Source organism: Chondrus crispus, genomic scaffold, assembly GCF_000350225.1.
Source record: "Chondrus crispus Stackhouse genomic scaffold, scaffold_3, whole genome shotgun sequence".
Lineage (NCBI taxonomy): Eukaryota > Rhodophyta > Florideophyceae > Gigartinales > Gigartinaceae > Chondrus > Chondrus crispus.
In genome coordinates, this window is record NW_005179158.1 from 159,480 (window position 1) to 185,088 (window position 25,609).

The window sequence follows — 25,609 nt, forward strand, 5'->3', positions numbered from 1 at the left end:
GGGGGGGGGGGGGGGGGGGGGGGGGGGGGGAGGGAGGAGGGATGTAAAAGTTGACGACGAGCGGGTAAACGGGGGAGTGGACTGCGCAGTGCCCTCAAAGGGAGAGGTTGTCGAGGATATCGAACGTGTTGACGAACAGCTATTGGCGGTGGCTGGGAAAAAAAATAGCGACGGCGGTTACCAGATGAGAGAGTGTTGCGGAGGACATAGAACGGCACACGTATTGCGTGTGGGGATTGAGGGAGAAACATCAAATTCAGAAGGTAAATTAAACCTTTCGAAACCCGCCCATCCATGCTCGCAAAAATGCCTTAGCATCGGCGACTCTTTAGACCCAACATTCCTAATCCGCGAACCCAGTCAAAACCCTATTCCCCGCTTGCACACGCCCCCGACGAGCACCTCTATTCATAACCTACTTGTCGCTCACCGGCATTTGCAACAGCCTCAGTTCGTTCCTAGCTCATGCTATCTCTCATTGGCCTCATCTGCGAAGAAACCATTCCGCGTATTCCAATCCAGTATCTATCGATAACCACACCCCGTTCCGATCTCTACGTAGGAGACCTTGTTGGCCCTCGGCCCTCCAAGTTCAAACCACTCGTCCTCGGCGAACAGCTCGCCAGCAGAACCCCCGGCCTGCCCCCTTGTTTTCGGATGCGTCATGCGAGAGACAGTGTGCGGAGCAGTATGTCAGCCTTGTGTCGACAACGTACATTTTATTACGGTAGACCACATTGCACGGATCACCACTTTCACGGCGCCGAGTGACAAGTCAGAGAAGAGAAGCAGCTCTGTGTGAACCGCCGCTAGAAAGGCGAGCTGTCTTCCAATCCCGTCCCCATCCCCACCTTTTCCATGCTTATCCATAAGCCCTCACGCAGGTAGTAATGTAAGTGCGTGTTCCAACTGTGACTTTACGAGATTTTTAGCACGCATCGGCTTGCCAAGTTGACCCCCCTGCAGGTGGACGCTTCCGCCTGTCTTCTCCCTCTAGCCTGTCGACGTGTCCGCACATCCACACCACCACGAGGGCATATCCACGATTTCGTGACGCACCATGGTCTCAGCGAGAGGAAACAACCTCTCGGACCACTGCGAATCGTGGAACTCATGAAGGGACATAGTTTGCGGACCATGCCCGTTCGACAGTTTTCATCCCACGTTCCACCATATTCCAGTCCCTTATTCCATCCACTCGGCAACCTCCTCGATGCTTCCTTTTATTCAGCATGCGTTCTATTCCATTCTCGGTAAGGCTGTCCTTCTAACTAGTTCCGTTTCTTTGGCTGTCGGTCAAAGGGATACACGGATATTTGTGTGAACTGCGCTTACCGCGACCTCCTTTTCATAACTACAATTAATCAAGCCTTGATTTTGTTGAATGCAAACGAAAAGTATGCCAAGGGCCGTAACGTGCTCAACAAAAGGCCAGTCACATGGTGGCATAATAAGAAAACTTGCATACGTTTAATTGGGCCATGGTCATGTGGGATCGTTTTACTTGTGATGGGTTAGATCGCACGCCACCCTGTAGTAGCCGGGAGCCGGCAAGAGAATCCGTCCTTAGGCTCATGCGTTTTCAGACGTTCAGGTACTAAAATACATGAACCCCCCTAGTGCTGAAATCAAAAATCTTTTCCTCTATTCTTCCTTTGGAAAGACATTGGCTAGGAATGTCACGATGGTCGTTTAGACCTCATTGATTACAGCGTTAGTATTGCTGTACATGTATCTGTTGCTATAATAAAAGCGTGGTCTTGATTCAATTTCCTCAGAACCGGGCAGTACTTTGTTAATACTTCAAAACCGCAGCTGGGAAGGATAGCACAGCGATTCTTGAGTTTACTGTGGGTCCCACAATCTCTCCAAGCGCACTTGCTGGGATGTGGATACACAAATACCCTCCGTGGAAAACTGCAACATGTGTGCAAGCTTACTCTTCAATTTCCCTCCTCTTCGGCGCATGCATCATCACTATTACACCATTAGTCAAGAGGTTGGAAAGTGTGGACTAAAAAAGGATCGTCCTAGAGGGTGCTATGCTCTAAATTACCAAAACTTGTTAAACACTACTCAGTCAAATATCTGTGTCATACGAAAGAATCGGCCTCAGCCACTTCTCAGTTATACCAGTACTCCAACCCTTGCGCTTCTCTCCATAATCTGTCGCTTGATCCTTAGTGATTTTTCCGACGGCAAAATATTGTGATTTTTCGTGCGCAAAGTACAACCCTGATACTGCAGCAGCAGGAAGCATTGCAAGGCTCTCAGTCAACCGCAAGTTCGAGTTACTCTCCGCATCAAGAAGTTGCCACATAGTCTCCTTTTCTGTGTGATCTGGTTGCGAGGGGTATCCCGGAGCTGGTCGAATCCCAGTATACTTAATCTTAATCAAGTCTTCGGGTGACAATTTCTCGTTGCCTTGCGTGTAGCCCCAGAAGTCCATTTTGTTCCTCACATCCTCGTGAAGTTTCTCTGCAAAAGCTTCGGCAAGACGATCGGCAAGTGCTTCACACATAATGACGTTGTAGTCGTCCAAATCCTTTTTGTATTGTGCAATCAATTCCTCAGCGCCAAAGATACCAACAGCAAACATTCCGATGTAATCTTTCATGCCTGACTCTTTTGGTGCAATGAAATCTGCCATGGCGAGGTAGCGTGCTTCATCATCCTCCTTCTCTGCCTGCTGGCGAAGTGTGCGGTAAACGGCGACGGGCTCCTTGCGGTCATTGTCCGCCTCAGGTGCATACAATTCGATGTCGTCATCGTTGACACTGTTGGCGGGGAAAAACCCAACAACTCCGTTTGCTGTCAGCTTCTTGTTCTTGACATAGTCGAGCAGCGTTTCCTGTGCCTCGTCAAACAGTTTCTTTGCCTCTGCACCAACAGTTTCGTCATTGAAGATCTTTGGGTATCCCCTGTTGGGATATTTACCACGCAGCTGCCAGGTTTGGAAGAATGGGTTCCAATCAATGTACTTCAAGGTTTCTTCCAGTGGAAAGTCATTCAGCACTTTTACCCCCAGTTGCTGCGGTGCTTGTGCAGGAGGTTCAGAGCCAGTAAAATCAATAACGAGTTTTCTTTTGCGTGCCTCAGGCAGAGAGATGTATTTCCGCTCTTCAAGCCCGGCGTAGTGCTCTTCCCTTAGTTCCTCATATTCTTCTTCAATGTCCTCCCGGAAATCGACGTTGTTGTTCTCATCAAGGAGCGATGAGACCACCGTGACAGCACGAGAAGCATCCAAGACGTGAACAACAGGCGCGCTATATCTAGGATCGATTTTCACAGCGGTATGCATCTTCGACGTCGTTGCCCCGCCAATGAGAAGAGGAATTTTCATTTGCTCCTTCTCCAAGCGCGCGGCAACATAAACCATTTCGTCAAGCGAAGGCGTAATCAGACCCGAAAGTCCAATGACGTCTGCGTTATGCTCACGCGCGGCATCAATGATTTTATCTGTCGGACACATGACACCAAGATCAATGACGCGGTAATTATTGCAACCAAGAACGACAGCGACAATGTTCTTCCCGATGTCATGCACGTCGCCCTTGACCGTTGCAATTACCATCGTCCCTGCGTACATGTCATCTGCCGATGCGACTTCTCCCCTGGCCTCCGCCTCAGCTATTCGCAATTCCTTTTCAGCTTCCATGTACGGAATGAGCACGGCCACAGCCTTTTTCATGACACGAGCAGACTTAATCACTTGCGGTAAGAACATTTTTCCAGCTCCGAATAGATCTCCGACTATATTCATACCATCCATAAGTGGACCCTCGATAACATCAAGGGGCTTATCAGCCTCAACACGCGCCTCCTCGACATCACCGAGAACAAATGCGTCAATACCCTTCACGAGAGCATGTGAAAGTCTTTCCGTGACAGGAAGTTCGCGCCATTTGTTCTTTTCAGCATCAGTCTGTCCCGCAGTAGAACTCTTCTTATCCATCGTGAGAGAAAATTCTAGCAAATTCTCGGTGCCTTCTGGACTTCGATTGAGCAGGACATCTTCAATTAGATCCATCAACTTTTGCGGGACATCAGAGTACACTGGAATGATACCTGCATTGACAATGCCCATATCCATTCCCTTGGAAATTCCATGGTACAAAAACGCGGAGTGCATCGCCTCACGAAGGGCATTGTTTCCTCGGAAAGAGAACGATATGTTTGACACACCCCCGGAGATATGGCAGTGCGGAAGCTTTTCTCTGATGAGTGTTGTTGCTTCAAAGAAGTCCACCGCATAGTTATTGTGTTCTTCAATACCGGTGGCAACCGTGAGGATGTTGGGATCAAAAATAATGTCATTGGGATTAAAATTGACAACATCGACAAGAATGCGGTACGCTCGCTCGCAAATTCTAACCTTGTCGTCTCTTGTGGCTGCCTGGCCCTCCTCGTCAAATGCCATGACAACGACTGCAGCGCCGTACTGCTTAACAAGGCGAGCGTGTCTTATAAACTCCTCCTCGCCAACCTTTAAGGAAATAGAGTTGACGATGCACTTACCCTGTATGCACTGCAAGCCTTGCTCTACGACATCAAACTTTGATGAATCAATCATGAAGGGGACTTTGGCGACATCCGGTTCTGTGGCAAGCAAGTTGCAAAACTTTCTCATGGTAGCATGAGAGTCCAAGAGACCCTCATCAAAGTTGATGTCAATGACTTGTGCGCCATTGTTGACCTGCTTAAGGGCAATCTCGAGCATTTTCTCATAGTTGCCCGCAAGCACCTGCTTTTTAAAAAAGCCGGATCCAGCGACGTTGCACCTCTCTCCGACATTGACAAAGCGAACGAGAGAAGGGTCAAGCTCAAACGGCTCCAAACCTGACAAGCGCATGACATTGGGCAAAGTCTTCGGCGGTGGCTTGGGTTTGTTCTTCGAGAAAAGGTCAACGATAGAAGCGATATGGGCAGGAGTAGACCCGCAGCAACCGCCGACAATGTTGCACAGTTTGTTACTGGCAAAGCTGGAAAGCTCCTGAGCCATCTCTGGGCCAGTCTGATCGTAGCCGCCCATGGCGTTGGGCAAGCCTGCGTTCGGGTAACAGATGATGTATGCATCCGAGCAGCGGCCGAGCCTCTCGATATACTGGCGCATATCCTTTGCGCCTAGGGCGCAGTTGAGGCCAACGGCCATGGGTTTGGCGTGCTCGACCGAGGTCCAAAAGGCTTCGGTGGTCTGTCCGGACAGGGTGCGGCCGCTCATATCGACGATGGTACCGGAAATGAAGATGGGGAGGCGGTCGCGGTTCGGGTTGAGATTGAAGTATTGCTCGATGGCGAACAGAGCGGCCTTCGCGTTGAGGGTGTCGAAAATGGTCTCGACGAGCAGCACATCGACGCCGCCCTCGACCAAGGCGAGGACCTGGTCGACATAGGCATCGACGACCTCCATGAAGGTGATGTTACGGAAGGAGGGATCGTTGACATCCGGGGAGATGGAGAGGGTCCTGTTGGTGGGCCCGATGGCGCCGCACACGTACCTCTTGCGGCCGTCCTTCTCCAAGTAGGTATCGCAGGCGGCGCGGGCGACCCTAGCGCTTTCAAAATTGATGTCGTAGACGTCCTTGGGGTCGTTGTGGAGCTCGTAGTCGGCCTGGGCGATCTTGGTAGCCGAGAAGGTGTTGGTCTCGATGAAGTCGGCGCCGGCCTCCAAGTACTGCTCGTGGATCTCCTGGATGACGTGCGGGGCGGTGATGGAGAGGATGTCGTTGTTCCCCTGCAGGTCGTTCGAGTGGTTGCGGTAGCGCTCCCCGCGGAAGTCGGCCTCCTTGAGCCTGTGGCGCTGGATCATGGTGCCCATGGCGCCGTCGATGTACATGACGCGCTCATCCAGCACGGCGCGGATCTCCGCGAAGATTTGCGGCTCGAAGGAGGTTGGCTGCGCCATGGCGAAGAACGGTTTTTCGGGGTGCGGGGGTGCGGGGGTGCGGGGTGGGACGGGGCGATGCGAACGCGCGGTTGATGCGTCTTTGCTACGGCGGAGGGGATGGAACGGTCGCGGGTGCGTGCGGAGGGGGGGGGGGGCCAAGGAGGTACAATATGTACTGGCCCGTGTACCGGGCCAGTACAAGGGTGCGTGCTCCTTTTCACCCCCCGCTGAGGCGCGTTCTCGAGTGTGCGGTGGCGAGCGAGACTTGCGGCCTGCGAATGCACACGCGACTGGGACAGCGCGACAGTCGGCCTTTTCTTTCAGTTGCAGTTGCAATGGACTTTTTTCCATTGGGCGAGTGCCAAGTGGGCTTGGGAGACGCCACGGATGCAAACGGATTTCCACTGTAAGTTTCGTCATTGCGCAACCTGTCCAGGTGGACACGTGGACACCGTGGACACCGCTGACAACGCCAGAGGATGCGGCGGCGAGGGACCTGGAGCACGGAAGGTAAAAGGAGGCGGATCCCGATTCACACACGTTCATTTTACTGCATCCCAATACTACTGTACATCCCAATGCTACACTCCAATACTGCATCCAAATACTGCATGTATCCCAATACTGCATGCATCCCAATACTGCATGCATCCCAATAATGTATGTATTCCAATACTGCGTGCATTCCAATACTGCATCCCAATCTTACACGTCATACCATACCTGTACATGTTACTATACAGGGGGGTGTCGCGACATAGTGCTACCCTCTGCCAGTGGGCCAAAAACGGCACTACAGATAATGATATTATTTACGCTTTTTTTTTCAGCCACTTCCTTGCATCACTGCTCAGAAAGAGCGCTCGCAGGGTGCCATCACTCGTACTTTGCATCTTCACTGAAGACTCAAGTCTAATCAAGCATTTCTGTTATTACCCTTCGAAGGGTAGTAGCTGCCGAGTCGCCGCATTGACTTGCTCCTTTTTCGCAGCCATAAATGCCAGCCTACACTTTTGCAGATGTCCAATTGCATCTTCGACCCTGTACCTGAAGGTTGTGAGAAGTGGTACAACGTTCACACGTAGTACAGATATGTCGTACGTGTGGAAGCTTCTAAAGAACACAAGAGCATATCATGCGTTCGTAATTCGAATGCCGACCGCCGGCAGGTGTGCGCAAAGGTCGCGGTGCCACGCACACTATCTATCGAATGCAATTAGATAGTGGCATTCACCACGCTGGTTGAATGAAGCAATTGGGGCACCCGACGGCAATTAGCCTTGAGAGGAGGGACAGGCAGTCTCTTCTCCAAGGGTGTATATGGAGCCATATACATCAGCCTTAGCAACGAGCAGCGGAAGGCGAGCGAGGAACACGCAGCGACTAATAAAGAAAGAGCAAGCAACGCTCGGGCTTTTTGTGCCTGTTCCACGTGTCTGTTACCCAACGCCATACTAGAAGTTTGGAGTGCCCCTACACTGCGCGCGAGATCAGTATGTCAGAACTGAATCCCACACTGAAGGTACAGTACCACGGTACTACATACTATGTTACAGTACAGCCTTCTACCACAACTCTCACCTCATCCTCTTCCGCCCCCCAGCAACTCCCCCCGTCACCTCCCTCATCTCCACCGCTACTCGTTGTGCGACATATTCCTCACGGCCCCATTAATACACGCGCTGACCTTCCCCAAAGCCGCGCTCTCGCACCCGATTTTCTCCCTGACGTACTCCACAGCCACCTTCACGGCGCGGTGCTGAAACATCGCGAGCGTCTCCTCCGTCTCGCCTGGCGTCTCCTCCTGCATCCGGTCCACGAGCACGGCGCACACCGTGGCGGCCCGCACGCCCACCCTCTTCGCGAACGCCCCGAGCGCCACGCACTCCATCTCCACGTTAACCACGCCCCTGCTGCGGCAGTCCTCCAAGAACGCCGCCCTCTCCGCGGCGGAGAAGTCTGCAAACGCCCCGTCGCGCCGCGCCTGCGCCACGTAGAACGTCTCGGCGCTCATCGTGTCGCCGCGCACGCACCGCTTGCCGAGCAGCGCCCGCCCCTTGGCCGCGAGCTCCTCGCCGAGCGTCTCGTCCATCTCGGCCGCGAGCACGCGCTGCTTGCCGAGCACGGCCATGCGCAGCCCGCGCTCGAACAGCCCGTTCACGGCCTGTCGCGTCACCACCACCGTCCCCGCCGCGACCCCCACCCCGCCGCACGACCCAATCCGGATCAGCGCGTACGCGCCCGCCATCGCCGACCGGATCGCAATGTGTAGCTCGTGCAGCAGCACGTCGATCGACCCGGCCCCGATCCCGTGCGCCGCCACCAGCACCGCCGCGTGCGGCTGCAGCAGCGTGTACCGGTCCGTGCGGCATAGGTTCGTGTGCGGGCCGCCGCGAAAGTGCGACGCGATCGCCTTGGCCCGCGAGATCGACCCGCAGAGTAGCACGTAGCGCACGGAGCACAGTGAGGACCGCAGGAATTGCGACGGGAGAGGGTAGCCGAGGTGGAACAGTACCGAGCCAGGCGTGGGCGACGGCGACGGCGACGACGGCGGCGACGGCGAAGAGGAGGAAGAGGGCATGCCGGAGTTGTTCAATGCTGCGCGACAACTGTGCCCGGGAAGCGGAGGCAAGGGGCGCGTTTCGCACGTCTGTTACTTATATGCGCTGACGGGCGTGTTTCTTCGGGGAGTCACAATTGGGAGTTACAATTGCGTCCGGGAAAGACTGCTGCATGGCGTACCTCTGTCATGGAATCTCGCTGTGGAAGTTGTACGATGTGGGGAAAAGGTGCGTCTGGGGGTCGAGCGAGTTGGGCTTTTTTTATTGGTCGGTGCAGTTGCTTTGTGCACTTTCATTCGCTGCTCAACAACCTCACGAGATTGGCATCCTCGCTGTGCATCCCTCCTGGACACGAGACCGAAGCGCTGGCAAGCTCCTGTGCCTCCCAAGCGCCGACCTTCGCGTTCATCCTTGTCGAACCTTCGTGTTTCTCTGTCACTCTGCGGCATCACTGCTTTGCCGAGATTGCGGAGAGGTAAGCTTCAAGGTTCCACCGCTATGTACTTCTGCACTCTATTCATCTTTCATTCGTACAGCATTATAGTACATCCCGTCTGCATGACTACCTCAGATGCGGAGCAGGAAGTGCAGTAAACTGTATCCTTCGAAGGGACAACGTGAGTCGGCAGCTCCAAAGCATGCTGCTATCAGGCATGAAATTGTTTGAACGTCTTAGTTTGGAACGACGCATAATAAAATATGAAACACAAAATATGAGGCGATCAGGTCCATAATTGGCCGTATATTAACGTTGTCCGTATAGTCACGAAAACGCGTGTTTTGGCGGCGAGTTTCCTCGGATTTTCTGAAAGGCAAATTTTTCAAACAACGCGTTTGGCAAAACTCACAGCATACCGAAAACTCGGGACATGTGAGTTTTCCACGAGTTTCACATCCGCCTGATCACAGCAGTGCCGGGTCGACCCGTCGTGAAGAAAAACGAAGTGGGTCTTCTGTTCTTTTCATCAGCACAAACGAGCCTCAGACTGCAAGGGTCGTATCGATATGTGTCATGGACGCCCCTATCGCTTCATCTGCGCAGAGTCCGTCAATGGATCAAAGCGCGACAGGATCTGCCACAGATGCCGCCGAAGCAACTGCGAAAGAAAGACAAGTAGAAGCTTCCAAAAAGCGGTCTTCTCTAAACTTCCCCCCTCAGCCTGTCAAGAAGACGAAACACATCGCCCTTTCAACTGATAACCTTTCTAACCTTGTGGCGAGCAACAAATATTCACTTCAGCGAGTATTCGCGCAAGTGCACATGATCCTTCGGGCGGCACAACGATATACCAGACTTGCGTTTGTTGCGGGCAGGTACCTTGCTGGAGGTCAATCCGCAAAACTCGTGGTGAGATTTTTCAAACCCGGGTTTATTTTACGTCCAGCGGGTTTGTGGGCAAATGGAATAAAACAACCCGTTATTTTACGAACAACGATATTGTGTGAGAGGTTTGCGCTCACGATTCTTGCAACCATCGTGCTCGCAAGTCCGGAGCGAGTCGAATTCGTTATTTGCCGCGAAAGTGGACAACATTGTAATTGTCGAGAATATAAAAGGGGGGTAGCCCTAAGTTTTGAACAGCGTCCAAACCCCTTGAACAAAAACAAATCAACATTTTTTAATCAAATTATTACTTTTTAGCCTCCGTTGAGACCACTACCCTGTGGAAAGCCACACGAGAGAGATGGTCTGCAATGGCCCCAGATATGACAGAAAATTAAATATAAAACTGTTCAATGTATTCAGCCGCCCTTCTTACTCCACGTGAGAGGCCGCAATGGCCAATTCAAAAACGAAAAGGGATGTTTTGCGTTTAGGGGGGCGATCAGGTGCATTTTGGTGGCAACGGACAGGTGCAATTGACTTTTCTGTTGTGAACAGGGTCCGAATCATGAATTGTTGTTGCAAAAGCGGGGCGAAAGGAGGAAAAACAGCAGCGGTAGTCACTCGCTTCTCCCGTCCCACCCGCTCTCGCTCAGGCCGTCTCCCTTGCAGCCCTCTCGGCTTCTGTGTGTTCCATAGTGTCTCGTAGTTTTCAGCAAGTTTTCAGCAATTTTCAGTAAACAACGTGTCAGTGGCATCTCGCGGAGCCGGCCCCATAGCTACTCGATTACTGGATGATACAACGCTGTTAACCAGACGCGTTAGATCATTGGTGGCAGTGTATGACATAATAGCTGTTGGCGGCGAAAAGGGGGGAGGAAGGCCGCGCGCGTAGGAGAGAGAGAAAAGTTTTTTTTCAGAAGCGTGAAGTTTATTGCAAGAGCGGGGGTCAGTCGGCGGTGTTGTTGTGTTTTTTTTCTACCTCTGTCGCGGGGCGTCGTGGCGCGCCCCTTCCTCTTATAGAGGGGCCGCCAACATCTTCCACTTCACAAGACCGCCGCTCTTCAAAGGGAGATTGTCCACGTGTACACCTGGCGTACACGTAGACCAATAAAATCACCTTTTGAAGGCTTTGGTCCTGAGGCCACTCCTGGGTACTGTACCCTGTACAGTACCCCAAATCTCCCCCACACGACCCCCTCCCCAGCCCAAACCCGGGCAGGGGCAACATATATACTGACCGCTGGCCGCTCCTTTGCTCTTGGTGCTCGGCTTGAGTCAGGAAACCGGTGCTCGACCTTGACGATCCAATTGACACAATTTAGTGTCACCATCGACACCAATCCCCCAATCGCTCCACGTTGCCACGTGTGTTCCTGGAGCCTCACTGTAATTACTTTTCTCTAACCTTAATCCATTGTTCACACAACTTGAGTGCACATACTAACTACTTTTTTTCATCACTACTGCACGAAGCTCGTTCCTAGCGTGACGCAGATTCCGGCCTTTGCTTGCCATAGATACTTGACTTGATTGTTTGTGTGGCAGTACTCAGGTGAGGTTTTAATCCTCGGGTCTGCCCCTTGCAAGCGGTCTCATTTGGCACGGAAACATGAATCAACTGTGCGTCACTCTGCATTCACCCGGTGCGGCCGCTGTCTCGTCCTCTTCGTCAACCGCAGCGCTTCCGGCGTTGTTCTCGACGAAAGAAACATCACATGCACCTTCTTCTACGCAGGCTTCTCCAAGGGATTGTTCTCGGCCTCCGACGGCATGCTGTCATTCACATTTTCCCAGGAGAGTAAACGAGTTATCCTGAGCATTCCAGTCCTGGAGTGCGACGTCCAGATGTCGTACGCCGCCACAGGTATCTTCTTCATCACATGCAGTGGGTTTTCATTCGAGCTGTCGTTTCTAATTTCTAAATGCATAAAAGGGGCCATACATCTTACGTAGCTTTGAGCAATAACGTAATTAACTATTTTGCTACAATACATATGCGTCTTCACTCCATGGTGTCCTGCTCACTTTTCCTTGCACGATAGGGTACGAGTCGACGAGCATGAATAGGTTTCCTCGACATTCGGCAATGACACGACTCTAACACGTAGCGAGGGTGGCGTCCTTCTACGATTCTGCATGGCCCGTAGAACTTTGATACGAATGCAGGCCATTTCGTGCCACCGAATGAAGTTCCACGAGCGACAAGAACTTTGTCTCCCACTTCGAAGAGGTGAGACGACGACGCTACGAGCCTCTTTTCCACAGAGGCCCCCGAGCGAACTGCTCGTGGGACAGATCCAGTCAGGAGCTCCAAGCGACGATGATGGTCTAAGGAAGGAATAACTTGGCTTGCACCTGTCTCTGCACTGGAATCCATCCGAGGCGGGTCCCCATACATTAATTCGAATGGAGACACGCCGTTCTTCATGGCACGTCGGCGATATCCATACAGGACCTGGGTGAGTGCTTTGTCCCACTCCATTCCAGTTTCAAGAACTGTCCTACGGACGGCAGCCTTCGAATTTCCAACCATTCTCTCTGCTCTACCGTTAGACATGGGAGCGTAGGCGAGGACGGTGCGCCGATTGATACCGTGCCGAGCCATGAAGCTAGAAACGGCCGAGGCTGTGAAGCTGGTAGCATTGTCAGAGACAATGGTTTGCGGAGGGCCGAATGAGTACATGATTTCTCTCTTGACGAAGTCAAGAACCACTTGAGCAGTACTATCAGCAGTGGATAGGGCAATTGGTCATCCTGTGAGGTGTTCGACCGCAACCAACACGAAGCCATTTCCGGACCAGGTGGCAGGGAAGGGGCCAGCAAAGTCAATAGAGAAAACATCAACAAGCTTGTGATGGGAAGTCGCAACGTGGTCTTGTATTTTGGAATCGGACGCGCCTTCTGACACCCGTCACAACTCTTCACGTAGTCTCCCACATCCATACAAACGGTCGGCCACCAGCACCTTTCCGTGACAAATTGACGAGTGGTCTTCAAGTCCCAATGACCAATGTCGTCATGGAAACCCTTCAGTATCTTTTCGCGATCGGAAATTGGGGCAACAACACGAAGACCATGAATGGTGCGGCGGAACAACTTCGACTCCCGCACTAGAAAGTTCTTCGCATTATTCTTCATGCGAGACTTCCTGTAATCATCCAACCCAACCGGTGTTTCGCCTTGCAGATAGGACATGATATCTTGGCAAGACTCTTCAAGATCTTCTGGAGAGTAGATCGGGGTCGTGATAGCGGGGGCAAGGTCTCCCTCTTCCTGGCAAGTTAGGTTGTCGCCGTTCTTGGGCTGAATGCGAGAAAGGTAGTCAGCTGCACCATTTGCGGATCCACGACGATATTCCACGGTGAAGTCGTACTCGGCTAAGAAGTCTAGCCAACGAGCCAAACGACCGTGGATGTCTTTCTTGCGAAAGGCGTAACTAAGAGCCTGGTGATCAGTAATCAACTTGAAAGGTGTAGACGAAAGCACGTAAACACGAAATTTCTTCAAAGCAAAGATGACCGCAAGCGCCTCACGCTCACAAGCGGAGTACTTGCGCTCTGATGTATTCATAGTACGGCTTGCGTACTGGATGGGGTGTATTTTCCCATCTTCCTTCTTTTGAGCCAACACAGCCCCGACGGAGACCGCTGACGCATCCGTCTCAACGACGAAGGGCTTCTCGAAGTCTGGGTAAGCCAAGACTGGCGGAGAAGTTAACTTTATGCGTAGTTCATGAAAGGCTTCTTGCATTTCTCCGGTCCATTTCAATCTGCCGTTTCCGGATGTAGCCGCATGGAGTACCGCAGCAATGTCCGCAAACTTGCAGATGAAACGACGGTAGTAGCTTGCTAACCCAAGAAAGCTCCTAAGTTCAGTCGTAGTGGTCGGGATCGGTGCATTCCGAATCACTTCGACCTTGCTCGGGTCAACGGCAATCCCGCCTTTGTCGACAACATGACCGAGCAACTTGATCTTCGCCTGGGCGAAGCTACACTTTGTCAGCTTAAGCTTAAGACCAGCCTCGTCAAGCACATCAAATACATGCTGCAGGTGCCGAAGATGTTCTTCTATAGTCTTAGAGAACACCACAACGTCATCGAGGTACACACGCACAAACGGCACTGCGCGAAAGATTGTATCCATCATTCTCTGAAATGTCGAAGGCACATTCATCAATCCAAAGGGCATGACTTCGAACTTATACGTCCCGTAGCCGCAGACGAAAGTAGTCATTTCTTTACATTGTTGTGCCATCCGAATTTGCCAGTAACCACTGAACAAATCCAGAGAAGTGAAGTACGCACTTCCTTCCAAGTCATCAAATATCTCTTCTATTTTCGACAAAGGCCATCTGTCTGCTTTCATCTTCTGGTTTAGAGAACGGTAATCAACACAGAAGCGTGGATTCCCATCTTTTCTGGATACGATGACGACCGGAAAGGACCATGCGGTGCTGGAAGGCGTGACGATTCCTGCTTCCAGCATTTTGTCCAGCTCTTTCCGAACGATTTCGTTATGCAAGGGAGCCATTCTCCTCGCCGAGTGATAGATCGGATCAGTATCATCTAACTCGAAATGGTGCTTGATTGGGACTTCAGCAGGCCGAAGGTCGTCAAGGGATGTAGCAACGATACTCTTACCCATCAGGGCGGTCTCGATGACTGCTTGAGCGTCATTGTCAAGATGCACAAGTTTTTCCCGAAGCATTTTCACGGCCTTGTTGATGACATTCGAATCAGGTGATTCTACTTCCTCATCTTCTCCGATCGCTCCGTCCAGAGTTAAGTCTAGCTCGAAAGGTTCATCGCCGAGGATAGCGACAGCATAAGTCTCTTCTTCCGACGAGTTTTCTGAGGCGAACGACTCGACATCAGAAGTGAAGTCCTCACTATCAGTCTCCGAATCCGCGACGATAGGACTTACTTGATCAAACTCCAGACTCATTTTCACGGTTTTGTTTCCGATCAACATTCTAACAGACTGGTGACCTAGATCGATGCAGGCTTGAAGTTCTTCGAGAGTTGGATACCCGATTAAGATATCAACTGGGGATCCTTCAACAACCAAGAAGTTGATTGAAGTAACAGCGCCATTGAACGTGACAGGAACTTCCTCGATGGAACCTAAGCAGGTTGTCTTTTGTCCATTGGCGACCGTAATCTTCGTCGAGGTCGGCTTTGGAGACAGAGAGAGCTTCGATGCCACAGACGCATTCATAACGTTAGGGATAGCTCCTGAGTCTAACAACGCTCTCATTTGTGTCCCGTAGACTTGTACCGAAACTACTTTCAGACGTTTCGGCAAAGTACCAATCGAAGCAGCTACGGGGCGTCTAGGGCGACTGTTGAACAAACGACGGATCTCTTTCTTAGCCTCGTCGCCATCTCCTCGAATCAGTTGACCGAATGTCAAACCAGAGGGGCGTTCGCGAGGGAAGAAACCACATCGTACTTCCCCGAGTGCTTTTGGACGGCGTTCTTCTTACTTGTCCTCTTCTTTCTTGTTCGACGGCCGGACTTAGGAAGTTTCCTCATGTGGTTCGGAGTCCAGTACTTACGCGGGTTGAGAAGGGACGGGATTGGCTCGCCGCCACCATCCTTTCGCGTCTTGGCCACCGGCTCTCCATCGGCGTTTCTCTTGACTGATGCCACTAACTTCTCATCAGCAGGGAGGTCGTCGTGCGTCACAACACTCACCTGGTTTCCTGCGGAGCCCGTCCGTGTACCCGACGCGGCAATATCCGTCTGGGTCTTCTGAGGAGGGTAGGCACTGCTACCTCCCCTCTGTGGACCAATTCTAGCCCAACAGCTTGTCTCTGAATGACCAAATTTTCCCCAGCGAGGGCATTTCGTGCCCCTATGCGGATTCGCATCGCATGTATTAGCGCCATGACCCGGTCGTTTGCAATAAGAACAAGTACGATCGTGGGCGGGGCGGAATGCTGTTGCGTCATCCCTCGACTGATTCTTCTTGATAATAAGATAAATATGGGCTAGTCGATCAGCTAAAGCGTCAACCTTCGTCTCAAGTGGAGACAAGGGAGCTTTTGAACGCATCATGACCCTTTTTGACCCACCTTGCCCTCTCGGCTCATACATAACTTGCGAGCTCTCTGACCCCTTGTAGCATGAATTGCTCAAGGAGTTCGCCGCCGCCTGAAAGGTGCAGCGACCAGACCAGAAGTCCATGATTGCATCGAATAGGGCCTTGTAGGTCTTCGCACCTCGATAGATGGCAAACTGGGCCAACTTGAGATGTTCCATCACGGCGTTGCGAAGCAGTCCGAACTTCGCTTCGTCGTTGAATCTCGCCTTCTCGTAGAGACGGTCTGAGTTTCGAAGGGACCCACTGAGATCCCCGAAAGAAAGGCGAGCGGCCATCCCATCCCGAATCACGTCTTCAGGTGATTCAACCGCGGCGAACCGCTCGACCAAGGCCTTCTTGACCTTCTGGTAGTCGGAGCCATCTGCACTGATATCCCCGTTCTTGACAAAGGCTTGATAAAAGAAGTCGAATGCATCTCCCTCCAGGTAACGAAGGAGTTCAGATGCCCTTTCTTCGTCCGACTTGCCAGAGGTGGCAACATTTTCGAACACGAAGAAGAACTTGTGGACGTCGGCCGGCTTCGACCCGTCAAACTGTGACAGGGAGCCGTCTTCTTTGCCACCCCTCCACAAGAGTACCATGTTGGCAGCGAAAAGGGGGGAGGAAGGCCGCGCGCGTAGGGGAGAGAGAAAAGTTTTTTTTCAGAAGCGTGAAGTTTATTGCAAGAGCGGGGGTCAGTCGGCGGTGTTGTTGTGTTTTTTTTTCTACCTCTGTCGCGGGGCGTCGTGGCGCGCCCCTTCTTCTTATAGAGGGGCCGCCAACATCTTCCACTTCACAAGACCGCCGCTCTTCAAAGGGAGATTGTCCACGTGTACACCTGGCGTACACGTAGACCAATAAAATCACCTTTTGAAGGCTTTGGTCCTGGGGCCACTCCTCGGTACTGTAACCTGTACAGTACCCCAAATCTTCCCCACAATAGCCACAATAAAAGTGGCCCCGCGCCATGCGTCCAGCGCGGGGTCCTTCGCAGTGCGCACCCCACTCACAATGCTGTCGCAGCAGTCAATGGGAAACGCCTTCCCCAGCTCGGAACAGATACTTTGCTTCAAACCGCTCGTGTTCGGTACTCCTTCAGTAAGGAATACCTCGCGCACGATTAACAAGATGCATGACGTGCTCATCTACAGCGCGTCTACAAGTTCACACACGTCCTATTCGGCTAGCGTTGGTTGACAACTCAGCTCGGGCGTATGTATTTTATCCACTGTCACGGGAAATTATTCAGCGTACTTATATCACTCCTAGAGAAGTGCAGAGCCCTCTGGGATCTTCATCGTCGAGTCTACATTGGCAGGTGCCATGTTCATAATCTCCGTACGCACAGATTTCAAACTTACATGCTCTTCTCCCGAGTTTTCGTCCGAATCCGTCCCATCGTTTCCAACCTTCCTTGATCTATACACATCCAAGTCCTCATCGTCTATCGCAAACGTGTTCTCCTCCACCTTCTTCTTTCCGCGCCCTCTCCCTCCTTCCCTCCCCTGGCCCCTCCCTCTCCCTCTCCCCTTTGCGTTCCTTTGCCTTGGGTCGTCGTCGAAACCCGCCTTGCTTCCTGCATGTTATGCCTACAACCTCATCCGTTCCCGTGCAGCGTGCGACCGCCGATCCCATCCCGCTTCTTGCGCCGCGCCCCTTTGCTTTAAACGGTCAGCTATCTCATCTCGCTCCGTTGCAGTTTGGCCATATATTATTGTGGCCTCTCCGTGCGCATCTTTTCTATATCTTCAGCCTTCCTCTCCGCTTCCGCTTTCGCCACGAGCTTATTTCAATACAAGACTAAGGTTTGTAGTGCAATGCGCCTGTCAGGCAGGGACCAAGGTCCGACGGTCCAACACAAACAACAGCAACAAAAACAACAACTGCCCACGGCACAGCGCTACGGAGTGTTCGAAGCTCCCTGTCCTCTTTAAGCGGGTTTGCGGCCCGCAGTAGCTCGAATCCCTGATAGGGGGGCCAAGAGAAGGGCCCAGCTCCGGATCGGTAAATGGTGGTAGAGACTTGTAAAGGCAACTGCTCGGCGAGTTCGGAGGGGTGTTTAGGTAAACCTGGTCCGATGGGTCGTAAATCCAATGCTCGTAGAGCGCCTTGTACACCTTATACCCTTGATAAGGTCTTCGACGGGGACGTCGCAACGTAGCCCGTCGGGAAAGAAGAAATCGTAGCAGCGCTACACCGTCGTACTGCCCGATGGCAAAGTACCAACAACGGATCGGTCGCAACCAGATCCCGATGGAACCAACACTGAGAAAAGCACCACTGGTGCACCAACACAGAAGCCCGATAGCAAATGACGTCACGTTGCGGATCGCAATCCTACAAGGTGGGACCAACTCAAGATTAAGGGAAATTAGGATAGGGAAGTAAAGGAAAATTGATAAGGAAAAAAGGGGACCCCTGAGCGCTGAAGGATGCCATAGGCTTAGGTAAAAGGGAGCGTCTTGGTAGGGACGGACTTCGACCAAGGCGACATTCAACTCCGGCAACTCGGGTTACCTCTACTGACTTCGTCGTCAGAGGGCTAAGGTATATATCGCCCCGCCGGAGCCACTACAGTAGCTCGCGGCGCTAGATCCTAGATCTAATCTAGTGTCAGCAAAATTAATGCCAACTAATTAACCAAATAAAATAAAATAATTAAAAACTAAAACTGTGCAATTATTCACACGTGTGTCCCCCAACCCGGACTACTTTTCATATCCAAATATTTTCCTTTCTTTTCACCCCCCTTCTTAGGTGCGTATTGCACTACAAGGTTTTGTTGTTGTGTTGTGGCGACGAACTCTGAGCTTTTGCTGCAGAGTCGACCTCCTTTATTCTCATGATTGTACTGTAGAGTGCCCTGGACAACGTTAGAGAAAGCGCTGATGCCTACGGTAAAACCTGCCTATTCGGATCTGCGCTCGAGCACGTTGCCACTCAGGATATCCTACAATGTAGTTCACTCAGGAAATTACACAGGGAAAGATTTGCTGCGTAGTTCCATTTCGGACCGTCTAAAACGTATCGATAGAGTAGCGCTTGCTACTTTCAGTCTTCTTCTTCCAAATGGGATTTATCTGCATCGACGCGAATAAACAAGATGGATGCAGCTGTATCTTGTACAGTTGAAGAGTCTGCTCCGACAGCTTAGCCTTTTCTCCCGTAACTATGCTTCCGCAGCCCCATGACAGGCCCTTCTCCGTTTCCATTCTCGCGCCTCCGCACGCGTACCACTCCGGCTTCTTCCCTCGAGACATTCCTGCGTCTCTGAACGCGGCCCCCTCCGCCATCACCTCTGACGTCGATCACTCTGCCACACGCAAGTACTCCAGCTGTGCGATAGTGAATGCACCGGCCTAGAGACGTACCCAATTCCCGCTCCGTGAATTACCAGCGTCGTACCTCCGCCCTTGCGAGTAGTAACGCGCGCGGGGGCTATCAAATTGGTGACCCTGCATGTATGGGACACGAGGCCAGTCGATGGTCTCGTGGATGTCGAGCTGCCTTTGCAAGTATCCTTGCCGCGCCGATCCGACGAAGAAAGGGGTCAGGTCCAACTGATAGAGCCAGTCCACCACCGTGTGTGGGAGGGCGTACAGCCGCCCGTCACAGGGCACCCATAGAAAGCGTTTAGTGAGGACGGGAGCCTCTCGTTCACAAATATCACCCAGTGGGAGGACTGCGGATCCTCCATCATCGTCAGTCCGTAATACACCAGAAACAGAGGCACTTGCGAAATGAATTTATTAGGGACTGCATACTGCGCGAACCACGTCGGTACCTCCGGGTATCACGTGTTGAGAACATCATGCTTCAAGGTGCTTATTTTCACCCACTCGTAGGCGACAAAACATCCCGTCCTATTGCGCATGCGACACTCGAATGTGAGCTTGCTGTGCATCAAGGGGTAACTCAGGCGCTCTTGGCGATCTTCGAACCCTGGAGGCAGAATGGCATCACTCCAGGCCGTAAACACTACTGGAGGTACTTACTCCCGTGCGGAGAGATTATCACGAATGTTCTTTAAGTTAGCCACATAACCACGATCGGAATCGCTGCGTTATGCCCAATTATCCATATCCCAGTCATGGGGCAGAAGCCGATTACACGGCGTCCGGCGAACTCTCTGCCGTACAAGTTCCATGAAGGCCGCTTCGGCCGCAGTGCTCAACCGCCGGAACCCTGGGCGCAATGACTCAGACTCCATCATGGAGTGGTGCATGTAGTCCTTGGACAACACAGATTACAGGCTTAGCCCTCCCGGTAGTTCTGCTGTTGCTGTCGCGTAACGACGGACGATCTCCGCTTCGCGTAACCCATCCGTAAAAATGGACAACGCCCTCTCGAACAGGAGGGCGTCGTCTTACATGTTGTGACCCCATAACTCGCGTGGACAAGGCCAACCATTGTCCTAAAAGGCGGCTACTATAAGAATGTCGTTATCATAAGCCCGCTTATCTACTAATAAGTCTCTCGTCGTATTTCTGGTTCGATTACGTTCGAACCTTTTTATCGCACGACCGCTCAAGCCCCAATTCCTTTTTGTTATGATGTCCACTTGGACGTTTTGAAATAGCATATGACGGTACTGTATCGCTCAGTTGTGTCGTGTCCATCTCGTATCATGGACATGCAATGTATTAAGTGTCTTATGTCTGTCTCCGACATGTAATGTTTCTATTGCATGTCTCATCTCATCTTTCTGTTTCCATTTGTATCATACTGTTTATTCCAACCTCACGATGAAGCTTGTGTCCAAAAATATGTTCTGTACTTAAGCTGTCTGTCTGCTAGTGGAGTTCAGTTTGAAGCAGGAGTTACCCGTTCCCAGTTCTTGCTCTACTTTCCTGTTCCGTTAAAGTTATCTCTGCTCCGATTCTACTGTTCCCCCGATCGTCGCCAACTTCTCTTAGTTATGGGCCCAGCCCACCATGGATCCGATCTGCCATCGCGCCCTCGCTTCTCCTGGGACACACGCTCTGTGCCCTGGACTGACGGGCGCGGCGACCAACAAGAATACGTCAAGTCAGTGACCCTTTGGGGATCCTTTCATGACAAACACTTCGACAACAACTCGACTAAGATTCCGCTCGATCTACGCGGAATCATGCTCAAGTCGCAACTGTTTGGCCGTGCACGCGATCTGTGTACAGGCATTCCCGATACTGTTATCGCCTCTGCCGAATGAGTGAAAGCGATTATTGGTGCATTGCACTAGCGTGATGCTCTCACTGTGGTCAGTGAAGTCTTCCGTGACTTCAATGACCTTCTGTCTACAAGACGCTCGAATGCTGAATCCTACCGCAGCTTCGAGAACCGCTTCGCCGCTCAAGTTGCGAAATTCAACTCTAACGGGACGTGCACGCAGCTACCCGAGTCCGTCACTGCACTGATGTTGCTAGCAAATGCATCCGTAGACAACTCACAGAGAGTTGCGGTTCTAGCTGCTGCTGCTCCTACGGATTCTTCATTTACGAATCAATCGTCAAATGACGAATTTATGAAGGCTGTCTCCTACTCGTCAGTCTCTTCAGTTCTGCGGCAATGTGACAAGCCGAAATCGAACTCGATAGAAGATCACAATCCTATTTCATCCAACTCTGCTGCTACGTTTCATTCTTCTTTCTCCAACCATTCAAGCCGTCGTGATCGTTCCTACGCAAGGAACAAGAAGAAGCTTTCGCCAGATCAGCTAGCAGATCTCAAGTCTCGCAGCAGATGCCACAAGTGCTCCAAGCTTGGCCACTGGTCAACTGACCACAATGTTGATGGTTCTCTAATGTCGAATACCCGCTCCTTCGACAACTCTCGCAATTGGAATGGTGCTCCTCCCAAGCGTAATGTTGTCTCGTTCAACATGGGCAACATGCCCAGCGACTCTCCGATCACTTTCGCTCCCGCTCACTTAGGTCCGCTCGTCGATGACGGTGCGCCCTAATCGGCAATTGCTCAGAACGAGCTCAATCTCTTACAACCACACCTTCTGCCAAACTGGAATGGAGATGTTCCACCAAGACCCAGATCTCTTGAGAACCGCCGGTTCTGGCAATACGGCAATGGGAGTCACTCTAGCTCACAGCGTCTCATTGTTGGCTCGGTTGTTCTATCCCTTACTGCTGACTGTGGATCCACTGTGCATGTCCGCCATTTAGTGCTGGACGATTCCTCACAGTGGGTCATTGGTCGCAACGTCACTCATCAAAGTGACATTGTTCATGTTGATGGAAACCTACTATCCATACCAACACCGCACAACAACTGCATCACTGTATCCATGATTGATCATGACTTGCACAGTTACATCCCTTTCGCGTCGTTCATGCGCGCTGCTCCATCTGTTCTCACTGCAAACCTGTCTCTCTCAAATGCACTTCAGTCAAAACCGCAAACTAAGTCGTGGACCGAACTCAAGCACGTAATTGACAAGGTTCACAAGCATGTCTGTGGACATGCTACGTTCTCAGACATCCGAATTCTACTTGATCGAAATGATCTCTGGTCTGATGAAGTCGAACACTACCTCGGTTCAGTGGTCGAGGAGTGTCATCATTGCAAAGCTGCATGTCTACCGACACCCTCTCGCAAAGTGTCGTTAAGCTCCCTATCTCGCTCGTTCAACGAGGTGGTCTGTGTTGACCATTTCTACTTGGACAACATACGAATGTTCCATATGATGGATGCGTGGTCCCGTTTTTCTACATGCTACGCGGTAGATGATGCCTCACTTCGCTCTGCTGTAATTGGATTCGAGGCATCATGGCTATCCAAATTCTGGGCTCCTCTATCTGTTAGAGGAGATGATGCCTTCAACAAGGACGAATTCAAAAACTACATGTCTACATTAGACATTGAGTTTCGTCCGATACCTCCCAGAAGACACAGCAAGAATGTGCTTGAGTCAAAGCACGGCATCATCCGCAGTGTGTACCTCCGGCTGAAATCTGCCAACGACTCCGACGAATCTGACACTCTGCTTGCCCACCAAGCTGTAAGGATGTCAAACGACCTTTACGGGTCAGACACCTTATCGGCATTTGAGTTGGCAAATGGATTCACCAAACCAGTGGTTTCTGGAACAGTTCCAAATGCCGTAACCGATGAGCCCATTGCTGCACAAGATACGCTTGCAGCAAAGCGTAAACTAACGCTTATTCTACGATCTAAAGCTGTTTCTACTCCCTCTATCTCTGTGGGCGATCTCGTTCAAATCTACGTCAAACGCGATAAGGAGAAGAGAGGTAAGTGGTTCTCACCTCGAACTGTTCTGTCGTTTGACAAAATTGCTCGAATTGTCACAGTGGATGGTGCAGCAGGAAAGACTATCTCTGCTGGAGTTGAAGACGTGCGTCCTGCTATATGTAATGAAGAATTTGCTCTTCATGTTCAGGAAGCAATTGACTGTCTCGATTAGTCACTCGATGAGATTCTCGAACCTTCACCTGATTCATCTATTGTTCAAGATACCGCTACCACTCGTGCCGACGATGCCATATTCGAAGGCGATGTTTCTAAGACGTTCCCTGCTACTGGAGACGACATTGACGTTTTTGGACCCTTGACGGCTGCTACTACCCCGGAACTGTTTCGGGCGTTGACGAAAATGGTCACAACGATATATCATATTCTGATGGTGATCAGGAGAAACTCAACCTTGCTACTGAGAATTGGCGCCCTTCACAGTCTTCTCTATCTGCTGTATCTGCTACGTCTTCTGCCACCGACCTCGTCAGTTCTGAACAAGATGTGTTGAAGGAGATGTTCGGACACTTCGGCAACAAGTCCTTTCTCAAGTTCAAAGCTCAAGGATTCCCATCCTTTCCTTTTGTCAACGCGTATCTCCATGAAAAAGAATCGTTCATGCGTCAAGTTCGTCCGGTGCATGTAAGCAAGATTCCTGCTGACGCGAACACCATATCGTGTCATACCATCTACAAGATCAAGTACGACGACGACAAGAAACTGATGCTCAAGGCGCGCATGGCGCCTCACGGAAATGAAGACAGTCTGAAAGACGAGCTGCGTTCTGATCGCTCAATGTGCGCACCTACTTTTGTACGCATACTACTGTCTCTTTCAACTATGTTCAAGTGGAGGCTAACTAAGATTGATGTAAAGAGTGCGTTTCTGCAAACGGGCTCTGCTGAACGCGACGTGTACGTCAGACCTCCTCACGAGAGTGCAATCAAGTCGCACTACTGGCTGCTTCTCACTGCAGCATACGGCCTCGTCAACGCAAATGCCAAGTGGCAGGTGCTGTCTGACTCACTATTCTGTGACATAGGCCTCACCCAGCTACCGCACGTCCCACAACTCTTCTATATGAAGCAAGATGGACTACTATCAGCTGTAGTCGTCAAGATTGTTGACGACATCCTCATCGGAGGACAACTCGATACTGTCGACAAGATTGTTGATCAAGTCAACCACAAGTTCAAGCTCGGGACAATTGTTCACGGACCCGGTCTGTTCCGCTACTACGGACTCAACATTCTTCAGCATGAAGACTTCTCTGCTGAGATTGATGCAGAAGACAAGCTCAGCGCTCTAGAGGCGTTCCCTCTAACTCGGATGCGTCGCAAAAAATTCGATGCTCCACTCAATGTCGTCGAACGTCGTTCGTTCTCGTCATTGAACAGCTCCATCAGTTGGCTGGGGATCGCTGCTTCTCCGCTATGCTCTTTCTACTTGAGCCATATGCAACAGCGTCTTCCCACGGCCAAGGTATCCGACCTCGTCGCGCAAATCAATGCACTCAAGGCTCTCAAGAAGTTCGGTTCCAAGATTGCATACCACCGTCCGCTACCCAAGACCGATTATGCGCTCAACATCCTGGTGGTCTCTGATGCCAGTCGCTCTGTAGACCATGGCCAGCTATGCTTCGTTGCTGGTCTACTGTTCGGTCCTATGGAGCAAAAGTCTGTTTTTCACACGCTATCGTGGATTTCGCACAAGTCCAAGCGACCCGTCAAGTCGATTGGAGCTGCCGAAATCCTTGCGGCTTCCGAGGCAATCGATGAAGGCAAGACTCTTTCCAAGGCGTTCAGCTCTCTACTTGGAATCGCTGTTGGAATCATCATCGCGCTCGACACTAAGGATCTCTACACTTCGCTATCTACGCGACGCAATTCAATCGACCGCTCCATCCGCGCTGATGTGAACGTCATTCGTTACGAATTCGAAACGCGCAATGTGAATCGAATCACATGGATTCCAGGCAACGTCAATCTTGCTGACCCTGGAACGAAGACTGACAGCCCGCCTACGCAGACTCTTCAACTGATGCTCTGCTCCAGCCGTCTGCCCATTGCGTTCGACAAATCTGAATCCACCTCCTGTGATCGCTTTCTTGGATAAGCGAAAATTCCAAGAGGAGTGAATATAAGAATGTCGTTATCATAAGCCCGCTTATTTACTTATAAGTCTCTCGTTATATTTCTGGTTCGACTACGTTCGAACACTTTTATCGCACGACCGCTCAAGCCCCAAGTCGTTTCTGTTATGATGTTCACTTGGACGTTTTGAAATGGCATATGACGGTACTGTATCGCTCAGTTGTGTCGTTTCCATTGTAGTATAATGACCGGCGCGAGCGCGCGGAGGTCATCGGACGGCCGTGTACGGTATAAACGTGGGCGGTTGTGCCCACGTGTAGCGAGCGCGCGCGCATGCCGAGCGGTCGTAATCTGGCGTACGTGTACAGTAGTGCACGTGTCGTCCGAGCGGTAGCCTACGCGTGTTACGTGTGCG

At 51.5% G+C, this 25,609-nt stretch overlaps 3 protein-coding genes; 2 read left to right on the plus strand and 1 right to left on the minus strand.

The window, feature by feature from the left end:
- Positions 1–1,791: 1,791 nt before the first annotated feature.
- Positions 1,792–5,905, minus strand: CHC_T00005524001 (hypothetical protein). XM_005716627.1 is given in 2 exon segments: positions 1,792–2,080; positions 2,081–5,905. 1 exon segment carries the CDS (start codon positions 5,903–5,905, stop codon positions 2,081–2,083), a length of 3,825 nt encoding a protein of 1,274 aa, XP_005716684.1. The 3' UTR covers positions 1,792–2,080.
- An 802-nt stretch (positions 5,906–6,707) lies between these two features.
- CHC_T00005525001 (hypothetical protein) lies at positions 6,708–8,159 on the plus strand. XM_005716628.1 is given in 2 exon segments: positions 6,708–7,382; positions 7,383–8,159. 1 exon segment carries the CDS (start codon positions 7,383–7,385, stop codon positions 8,157–8,159), a length of 777 nt encoding a protein of 258 aa, XP_005716685.1. The 5' UTR covers positions 6,708–7,382.
- Positions 8,160–16,459: 8,300 nt separating this feature from the next.
- Positions 16,460–16,720, plus strand: CHC_T00005526001 (hypothetical protein). The gene has a single exon (XM_005716629.1). The coding sequence runs from the start codon at positions 16,460–16,462 to the stop codon at positions 16,718–16,720; it is 261 nt and encodes an 86-aa protein (XP_005716686.1).
- The last annotated feature ends 8,889 nt before the right edge of the window (positions 16,721–25,609 follow it).

Bases quoted from the DNA above. Each gene is read 5' to 3' on its own strand.
- CHC_T00005524001 (XM_005716627.1), bottom strand. From the start codon at position 5,905: ATGGCGCAGCCAACCTCCTTCGAGCCGCAAATCTTCGCGGAGATCCGC.
- CHC_T00005525001 (XM_005716628.1), top strand. From the start codon at position 7,383: ATGTCAGAACTGAATCCCACACTGAAGGTACAGTACCACGGTACTACA.
- CHC_T00005526001 (XM_005716629.1), top strand. From the start codon at position 16,460: ATGTTGGCAGCGAAAAGGGGGGAGGAAGGCCGCGCGCGTAGGGGAGAG.